Source organism: Mus caroli, chromosome 11 (assembly GCF_900094665.2).
Source record: "Mus caroli chromosome 11, CAROLI_EIJ_v1.1, whole genome shotgun sequence".
NCBI lineage: Eukaryota > Metazoa > Chordata > Mammalia > Rodentia > Muridae > Mus > Mus caroli.
The window spans coordinates 1,481,293-1,491,540 of record NC_034580.1 but is presented as its reverse complement, the minus strand read 5'-3'; the positions used below and the strand labels follow the sequence as shown (position 1 = coordinate 1,491,540).

The 10,248-nt window shown below is 46.8% G+C and overlaps 1 protein-coding gene across 1 annotated transcript in view; it reads right to left on the bottom strand.

Moving 5' to 3' along the window:
- The window catches only part of Ascc2 (activating signal cointegrator 1 complex subunit 2), a 46,104-nt gene extending 36,149 nt beyond the window's left edge, over nt 1-9,955 (bottom strand). Inside the window, exons 1-4 of the mRNA XM_021176638.2 lie at nt 9,853-9,955; nt 6,898-6,995; nt 974-1,132; nt 443-613 (exon numbers count right to left, since the gene is read on the bottom strand). Of these exons, the coding sequence (XP_021032297.1) occupies nt 443-613; nt 974-1,132; nt 6,898-6,978 (411 nt within the window). The 5' untranslated portion in view covers nt 6,979-6,995; nt 9,853-9,955. The remainder of the gene's footprint in view (nt 1-442; nt 614-973; nt 1,133-6,897; nt 6,996-9,852) is intronic.
- Nucleotides 9,956-10,248: the final 293 nt, after the last annotated feature.

The window sequence follows — 10,248 nt, the reverse complement described above, 5'->3', positions numbered from 1 at the left end:
TGTCCTGGAACTCACTCTGTAGACCAGGCTGGCCTCGAACTCAGAAATCCGCCTGCCTCTGCCTCCCAAGTGCTGGGATTAAAGGCGTGCGCCACCACTCCCGGCGCTATAAATACTTTTTAAAGTACACATATTTGAGATCTTCCAAAAGTCTGAATCAGTATCCTTACTCTTTGTCACATGAGTAAAGTCACAATCATACGTCAACTGTGACAAGGACCCTGGAGTTCCTGCGGCTGAAAACACTGGGTGTACTGTGGGCAGGCTGGTGGACTGGAGGACAAGGGAAGTAAGTGACACAGATTCTTTTCCCAAAAGGCAGGGATAAAGAGGGAAGACAAAGAGGAAACCTGAACGTTCAGAGCCTTCTTTCCCAGGGGTAGAGTCTGGCACAGAGGTGCTGGGTGTCAAGTGGACACTTGTCACAGGATCGCAGGCTTACTTTGGATTCCTTGTGCGTGGACATTCGGAGGAAGGTGAGGAAAACACTCCGGTGCAGGTGATTCTGCATGTCAGCCACCTCAGGGGTCGGGGCCACCCACTCATCAAACTTTCGGGGTACATAGTGCAGGTAGGAGTCCAGGCACTTCTGCAGGGTCTCATCAAAAATAACCTAATTCAGGTGAGAGAGGAGAGCAAGGACTGACTGCTGAGACTCAAAGGTTTGTGGGTAGACTACACGGGTGCTTACAGCCTGTCAGTCCTGACTTACTTCAAACCCTCCAACCCCAAGGGACCAAGGAGGTATGAATAAGCTCAGGGGTAAATATAAGTTTCTTAAAATGACCCAGGGACGGATAGTAGGTAAACATCAGGAAAGTTGTAATATGAGACATCAATCCAAACCATAATTTGATGTTAAGGACCCGGAAAGTAGACAAAAAAGCAATTCCTAGGGAAGAGAAAAATAACAGCAACCAACCAAGAATCTGGCATGTGCTTTGTCTTTGTGTGAATATTGATGGAATGTTACCTGGCACCAGAATTTATCGTGAGGCAAGGCCAGGAGCCAGTCGAGGTCATTAGCTACGAAGTTGGCACGTTCCAGGTACTCCTCCACTAGGGCGGGAATGTTGTCTTTAGGGGGCGGTTTGTACAACACAAAATACCGGTCTGCCTTCTGCTCAGGGTTCTACAAATCCAAAAACCACGTGTTAATGTGGGAGAGGTTAGTCAGCGAGCCCCATTTGCCAACCCACAGCAGTAACAGTACTTGGCTGTTCCAACCAGAGACCCTCCAGGAGCTCTAAGTATAAAGAGCCCAGTGTACCTAACAAAGGAGCCATGGTTGCACCCGGGGATACAAGATGGCTGTTAAAAAAACAACAACATGTTTTTAGAGCATTTTAGTGGTGAGGGGACAGGTTAAGGGGAGAGAAAGAAGGAAACAAGATTCTAATATAACCAGGTTTGTAAATTTTTTAAGAAGTCAATGTATTCATATACTGGTACAGATCTCTAAAAAGAAGGGAACAATTCCCCACTTATACTGGTTATCTTGGGGCTATGGGATTATAGCTTCATTATATTTTTCTCTATTTTCTCTTTTTTACAAAGGCTTACTCTCTGTAGACCATCATCTGGCATCAAACTCAGAGATCTGCCTGCCTCCACCTCCCAAGTGCTGGGATTAAAGCAACCACCATGTTTGACCTTATTTTCCCCATATTTAAACATTGACCATGTACTTTTAAAATTAATATTTAATTATCCAGGTAACACATAAGCATCTTTTCAAACACTATGTGGGCTAAGAGCAGAGCTCAGTGACAGAGTGTGTGCTCCGTGGATATGGGGCCCTGGGTTCAATCCCCAGCATGGGGACGTGGGGGTGGAAGGGGAGAGTGGAGGAAAAGGAGAAGGGAAAGAAAAGGCACGGGGGTGGGGGGTTGGAGGGAGGGGAAAGGAGAGTGAGCAGGGTGGGACGCATACTCTTATTCTCCATGACCTCCGAGGAAGCCACCAAGCAGATGCTGTTCTAGTGACCTTTCTAGGTATTTATATTAGAATATAATATGCATATCAAGTATTTAAGTCTGTTTTTCCATTCTAATACAAACAGCATCATATTCTATATATCATTATTTTTTTTATAACCAGAAAAAAACCCACAATTTTTTTTAAAAGATTCTAATCAAGTAGCTGCAGAGCTCAGCTCAGAGTCACAAGTTCTCTTTCCCAGCCCTAACCACGCCATGAACAAGCCCCACTTTGTTCGCCAAAGAGAAGAGATGATGGGCTCAGTTTTCATCCCAGTCTACACGAGGGGCTTTCTCAGGGAGAAGCTGTAATAAGAGGAGGGCCAGGCACTGCCTCAGCTGTTAGCAACCACAGCCTTCCACTTCCAGAGCCAACTCTAGAACGATCAAGACCGATGGATGGACCAGTCTCCTTGAGAACCTTGTGGGCCTTTGCAGGGGTATGCAAGCTCCTTGGGATTCACTGCAGCCATTGAGCACATGGTTCTGTGGACCCTCTCCCATCTAAAACTCACTCATACAGTGGCAGCATTCCAGGCACTCATCTGTTGACAAAGAGCTCATCTCCTTGCCTTCCAAGCTTCCTTCCTCTGACCTGAGGACTCTCTTTACCCCTACTGTGCCAGCTTTGGGGCAATGAATAAAAGCATCCAGTGATGCAGGTCTCAGCTTAGAGGCTCAAGTTCTCTCCAGGTTACAAGGGTCACGTTCCACTGGGGAAGATGAACATCTAAGCCACCAAGGGAGACCTAGCCAGATGAAGTCACAACTCAGGCCTAAAGGGTCACAGGAGCACAGGAGAGAAGTAACAGCCCATGGAAAAGGGATGCTCGGAGGCACGGCGGTACCTAACTGAGCCTAGCAGGAGGAAAAGGATTTTTAGGTGAAAGAAAGTTAGCTTGCTTGCCCTCCCTCCCTCCCTCCTCTTTTGTTTGTTTGTTTCTTTCTTTCTTTCTCACACATTTTTTTACTATATAGCCTTGATTGACCTGGAACTTACTATGGAGACTAGGCTGGTCTCAGATTTAATAGAGATCTGCCGGCCCCTAGGATCAATGGCAGATGCTACAATTGATGGAAGAAATCACCCCTCCACACCCAGGACAGGATTTCTCTTTGTAGCCCTGGCTGTCCTGGAACTCACTCTGGAGAGACCAGTCTGGCCTCATAAAGATGCACCTGGCTCTGCCTCTCAAGTGTGCACCACCACTGCCCAGCTGAAGAAATCATTCATATAAAGGCATAAAAACAGTCATAGACCGTGCACAGATGGACCTGGGTTTAAAGGGTGGCAGGATGATGACAACAAACCTACCACCCATTGAGGACCTGCCCTACACCAGCAGGAGCAGCAGGAACAGGCAGGTCAAACTCCCCACTGCTTTCCCTCATCTATGATTAGTTAAAAGGGTGACAGCCTGTCTGATGGAGGAGAAAACAAAGGCTCAGTAGGGTCTTGAACTTTCTTAAAGGCCTTGAGGTGCAGCAGGCAGCCAGGCAGGATTAAAGCAAAGCTTACACTGCAGACCAAGTATTAGGTACAGCACACCCCTGCACAACCCTATCTCACTGCATTCCTTCAGACCTCAGGCACCTAGAAACCTCCCTAATTCCCTGAGGCTGGACTAAGGGGTTTGCTCGCCTCCCCCAACACCTGCATTCATGTGACAAAGGCTCTTGCTAAACTGCATCAAAGTCACTTTTGGATCAGTTGCTGTTGAGCTCAGGGAGAGAGGAAGGAATGGATATGAGACGGATACAGGGGACTTCTAGGGAAGGTGAAAATGTTCACTCGACCATAGGTGATGGCTTCATTAGTATATTACCAATGTTGAAAACAATCAAATTGTTGACTTTAACTATGCAGTTTACTGTTTTTTAATGATACTTCAACAGTGCTGGGCCTTGAGAAGACTCTCCACATACTCATTAGCTGGACAAAAGGATGAATGGCCAGGTCCTATCTCTTTAGTACTTTAAATGGCAAGCTTTGTAAAAGGAACTCTCCGAGTAGCCATAGATGGTTTCAGAGCAGGAATAGCAGGAAGGCTCCAACTGTGTTTCTCCTACGGAGGTTTAATCCCACCTTTCAAAAAGTCTGGCCCAGGGCCTATCTGCTCTGGCAAACTTGGAAAATACTGCCCCTGAAGCCTTTATGGATCTTGATAGCAGCCCGTTTTCTTAGTATCCTTCATGGTGGAAGGGTCCAACACTACTGCTGACAGGTTTTCAAGTGCTTGCTCCTTGAAATAGTAACTACTTAATAAACATCAATAAGCTCACTTATCACTCTGTAGAGGCACTGATCCTTGGGCAGAGATCTTTTTGTCCCAAACTGAGACTCAAAACACAAAATCCCACACATATCCCAGGACAATGCTGCAGGAGCTTCCTGCAGCCTATAGGTTAATGTTCTTCAGTATGACCAAGACCTGTCTCCAGCCAGGCAACTGTCTTCAGCCAATCCTCTTTCTCCCTAGTGCCTAGTCAATGTCACAGTTGCCACTTGTTATCTCCAGCAGAACTGCAATCTATCGAGTGTTGCTCTGTTAAGGCACAGTAGTAATCTACAGACGTTTCCTTTCATCTCCACCATGCCTGGCCCATTATTATCTTTTTTTTTTGGGGGGGGGGGGCTCCTGAGGTCTAGTGGTCAAACAACTTACCAAATAAGTGCAAAACCTGTGTTCGTTAGTTCTGCCATAGTGCCACCCCACCCCCAGGGAACTGTTCTTGACCTAAGAGTCAAACTTCCCCAAGCATCCCTGAGTTTTCTAACCAGGGCCTTGTCCTCCTGCTCCATCCGGACAGAGCTCACGTACCTTTCAACACACAGTGCAGGACCTTTCTCCTCCAGGAAGCCATCCCTGGCTATACATCCCTCCAACCAGCCCAAGATCTTCCTTCTGTGCACTCCAAACTCTGATCTGAACCAGCTGTGCATGTCAGACCCTGGCCTTCCTCCTATTCTACTGTCATCAAACTGCTAGAAGCTACTGGTGGCAGGCTGTGGGCCCCACAAGCACAGGACTAGATATTTTCTCTTTGAAGCTCTAGCATCAGGCAGTCTGTGGTTTCTGACTTAAAGAATGTTTCCAGAGAGCTTACTGTGCTTGTCACTGAGAAGCCAGCCATGAAAGGGACCAGACAGACCTCTGCCCTCCCAGCCCCACAGCTAACGACCCAGGAGTTCATTCAGTACCCGGGGAAGTACTGAGGTTTAAAACCAGTCTCAAGCACTCAAGCCTCCACCATCACTGTCCAACAGAGCGCTCTGTGACAGTGGGACTGCATCATCTGTCTCAACAGCACAGTAGGCACTCATCACATGGGATATTTCACTTACATAGTCCACACTGCAAGCACCAGACACGCTACAATTGTTACACGTAGTACATGTTACCTATTAGATGGCTACTGAATTAAATAGTACAGTTTTAGCTTTTCTGACAAACATTCTCCATATGTAAAATTACGAACAGGAAAGCAAACAGCTTTATAGAAGAAAGGCTGAGTACAGGACATCCTGGGACTGAACTGGCTAGCACAGCGTCCTAGCTCTCCCGATTTCCTGGCTTTGTGACCTTGAACTCTGTAAAATAGTGGCAATCAAAACATCCATGATGGGCTGTGATGCGGCTTAAATAAGATAACCTGGGGAGATGGGCAGAAGTCCCATATTGATAATGGATAGCAGATGGAAGGCGAAGAATCAGTTTCTCTAAGGGAACAGTGGCTGGTGCGCTGGCCACATATCCAAGAGCATATGGGCAGCAGCAACTGGACTCGATGGGCTTAAAGAAAAGGACACAAGCCTGGGTGGGCAGGAAAGGGTTCATCTAAACAAAATGCTCAAAGAACCTCAAAGAACCAACTTAAAATAAGGAGGGAAGGGAGGAAGAAAAATTAATCCAGGTGACTTTTCAGAATAGGCTGACCCACATGGGGCACTATGTATGTTAAGTTCTGTATTTAAAGACTGAATAGGAAATAATAAAAGCCAACCAAAATGCAGGAAATAAAATACTTAGCTCCCATTTCCCACAACTTTCCTCAAGCCTCTAGAAACTACTTCTTCCCACCTTGTGCAAGTAAGCTCATATTCTTGGGAATCTATAAGTGGGCACAAGGACTCAAATCCCCACTTCTGTCCCTTTCTTTAGCAGCCTGGCACCTCTCCATGGCTCTAATCTCTCTCTGAACTGGCAGGTTCACAGCCTCCTTAGTTTTCAGTTTCACAGGCCCTGTCAGAGTCTCTGTGTGTCTCACTTCTTGTACCAGATTAAAGACAAGACCAGCTCAACCTCAGCAACCAATGACCCCTACAGGAGTCTGGGGAGAAGCTTAGATTAAAAAAATAAATATAGGGCTGGAGAGATGGCTCAGCGGGTAAGAGCACTGACTGCTCTTCCGAAGGTCCTGAGTTCAGATCCCAGCACCCACATGGTAGCTCATAACCATCCGTAATGAGATCTGATTCACTCTTCTGGTGCGTTTGAAGTCAGCTACAGTGTACTTATGTATAGTAAAATAAATAAATAGATAAATATACATACATACACATTTCTACATGAAACCTCAAGTCCCAGCAAAGGGAAATCACCAAGCTAGGATGTAGAAGCACTTGCAGCCCAGCTCAGGCTAAGCCAGAGTTGCCTTCAGAATGACTGAAAATAAATACTGAGGGGTAGGGGAATGGGACACACGACTTGACATGGAAAACACTACTCCAATTTGACTGCTACTCAGAAACAAAATTCTATACTAGGCTTGGAAGGGCCTCGTCGTGCCTCAACTACTGATCAGTAACGACAGCCCTTGGGTCATTCTTGGAAGAGAAAAGGGAGGAATTTCCCTTTTGCTTTTCAATTGTAAGGATGACCCTGCCAGGCTGACCAGCATCAGGGCATTGGCTCACCAGCGCTGCTGAAGTCTTCGGCTGTCCTGTCTTCGGGTCTTTGTGGGTGATCTGGAGTTGGTCCAGGGGCAGAGCTGGCATTGTGCTTCGTGACCCTCCTGAAAGGAATAGGAACGGGAAGAAGAGGGCAGATACACAGAGTCCTAGAGGTAGGACCTACTCAGGGAGTGAACCCAGCACCTGCATCAACCCCCGGCCACAGTGGGCTCCTAATGTGGGCTTTCAAGACCTTATATGCATTAGCTATACTAGAAGAGTTCTAGTGCTGAAGGAAAATACCTTCCAAGTAACTCCTACCTGCTATAAAAAAGAAGTCCTGCTAGGCATGGAGGCACACACCTTTAATCCCAGCACAATCCGGGCAGAGGCAGACGGATCTCTTGTGAGTTTAAGGCCAGCCTGACCTACAGAGTCAGCCAGGGCTACACAGAGAAATCCTTTCTCAAAAAACAGAGCAAAAGTCCTGGCTAAAAGAGCCTAGACTGTTCTCATTTTTTGTTTCTGAAGTGTTGAAACCCAGGGCCTCAAGCTGTGCTCGTGAAGACACATCCCACAGTTCTTTCTCTTGCTATCTTCCCTATCACCAGCACCAGCCTAGCAGATGCAGCCTCAGCAAATGTTTGATGAATGACTAGGAGAAATGTTCTCTGCTGCATGGGGACTGAACTCATCACAAATGCTAGGCGAGCTCTACCCCTGAGCTACAGTCCTCAGAACAAGAACACTCCTCTCCTGACTCTCACTAGGGTTAGAACAGTGGGCCTTTCCTCACGGCAGACTGTGCTAAGACTTTACAACTTCTCCAGGCTTCAGAGAAGGACATGACAAACTAACAGAAGGAAGAGAAAATCCTTAGAAACCTGCCAACGGAAGATCCCTTCCACAGAGGCCAAACTGGTTTCAAAGCCAGGAGTTGGTCAGCTGGGTACAACTCAGTGATAGAATTTGTGCTTACCACATGCAAGTCCCTGGGTTCAAGCTTAAATGAATGAATAAATAAATAAATAGGAAAGATAGTCACAGAGCAAACTGGGAGGTGCTCAGTCAGCATTGTCCAGACTGCACAAGCATAAAAATCTGAATTTGATTCCCAAAAGCACATTAGGAAGCAGGATGTGATAGTATACGCTTGTAATCTCGGCACTGGGAAAGTAGAAGGCAAAAGCTTCCTTGGCCATCAGGACAGTCCACCAGGCAAGCTCCAGGCCAGTGAGAGACTTGTCTCAAAAGAAAAGCAGATGACTTTTGAGGGACAACTCCAACTCCCGAGGTTGACCTTTGACTTCCACACATATGCATTTGTACCCACATGTATGTGAACCCGGGATACAAAACCAAATGAGCAGAGCAGCTCTTCTGTGTTCCCACCCAGTGTTCTCTTTTTTAAAAATAACACCTTGGTCTTATCCACAGGAAGGACATGTGTATTGGGCAAGCCATGCAATGGAGACCAATGAACCCTTTCAAAAGGCATGCCAGCAAAAGAGCATATGACACACATGAATACATCAAGGCTAGGAGGAGGAACTCACTATGTCCTCACAGACAAGCTGAGGATATAACCAGCTAGTTCTTACCAGGTGATATAAAACATATTGACAAGTCAATATGTCTGGCCCAGCCCTGGCAATATAAGACATATTGATAAGACAAGAGCAGCATGTTTGTTAGATACTGAGTACTCTTCTAAGTGCTTTTCTTGGCATTAACATAATTTTGTTTTCAAATACCTAGGAAACAAGGTCTTGTGATATAAACTGGCTCTTAACTGTAGCAATCTCCTGCCTCAGTGTCCTGAGTGCTGGTATACATTACTATCTGCAACATCACACACCACTCTTTCCTCGCATTCTCATATATATATATATATATATATATATATATATATATATATATGAATCAATCAATTAATTAAATTTGGTACATCATAGACAGGGTCTCATGTAGCCTAAGCTGTTTTTGAACCAATCTTTCTGACTCAACCTCCTGAGTGCTGGGATTACAAGTATGTGTCATCACATCTGACTCTAGATGCTTCAGTCCCAACTATGTACGCAGGCAACGATGTTCAGAAAATACCACCATGGACAAAAATAACTGATCTGACGGTGCCATTCACAAATCTTAGTCTTCATGACAACGACAGATACAACTCCAATTCCCATACAAATCCTAACCAATGCCATGATGTTTGCCACATATGCAAAGCTCTAGAAGCATTTAACGACTTACAGAAGTTACAGAAGGGAGGCATCAAAGGGGATTTAGGTTTCACTTAACGTATATGGGTAGAAAATAAAGCAAAGACTAGACTTTGAGTTGTAAAAGGACCAGGACCAGTGTGCACCACTCTACATTCTATGCTGGGCAAGGCAGCAGAGGCCAATCAATAGTTAACTGTTTCCAGATGGACGGGTAGAGGGTCGCGATCTAATCAACAGTTGTAATATGCCAGAGAGCATCTCGGGGCTACTGTTGCTTTAGTTTCTCTATCAGAAAACCTTCTCAGGTCTTCTCCCTGAAGTAGTCTCTCTCCTTGTTACTCACTGTCATATCTTTAATGTGTAACTGTCTCCTTCCTCTAGACTGTAAGCTTCACGAGAGCAAAGAGCCTCGTCTGTCCTGCTCTTTGTACCCTCTGCGCCTAGGTCTTGTACTAGGCACGTGGCTGTCGATCAACAAATACATGCTGAACGAATGAATGAACATGGAGGAAACTGAAGCTTGGGAGAAGGTGGTGGGGACCGGGGATCGTCCCAGGTCTCTCTAGGACCAAGCCTTAAAAAGAACCGGAATTCCAGGCTCTGGTTCTCCAAGGGGGGTGACTCACAGCCGCTGGGGCAGAGTAAGCCTGGCTCCGCCGCGAAGCCCGTGGGCTGGAGGGTGCCGAGGGCGCCCGAAGCACGGTCCTGGCTCCTCCCGAGCACCACCGGTGGGGCCCGGGCACGTACTTACCTCCCCGGCTCCACACCCGAGATGTTCAGCTGCAAAACACCACAGCTTCCACAGATCCAGCACTTCCGGGGTCAAACTGCGATTCCGTAGGCGCAGAAAGGAAGCCCCGTCCTGCTCTGCCTGGCCCCGCCCCCGGCGCCAACTGTGGAGGTGGGGAATGCCACGGCAGGGCCACGCCCCACAGAGACGACCCCGCCCCCTGGAGGCGCGGGAATTTGACCCTGACCACTCCCTCTTGGTGGCCACCCTCCTGGGTTAAGGCAATCCAGTTTGGGAAGCTCTTAGAAATCCAGGTTTCCAGGTGGATTTCTGAGTTCGAGGCCAGCCTGGTCTACAAAGTGAGCTCCAGGACAGCCAGAGATATAAAAAGAAACCCTGTCTCGAAAAACCAAAAAA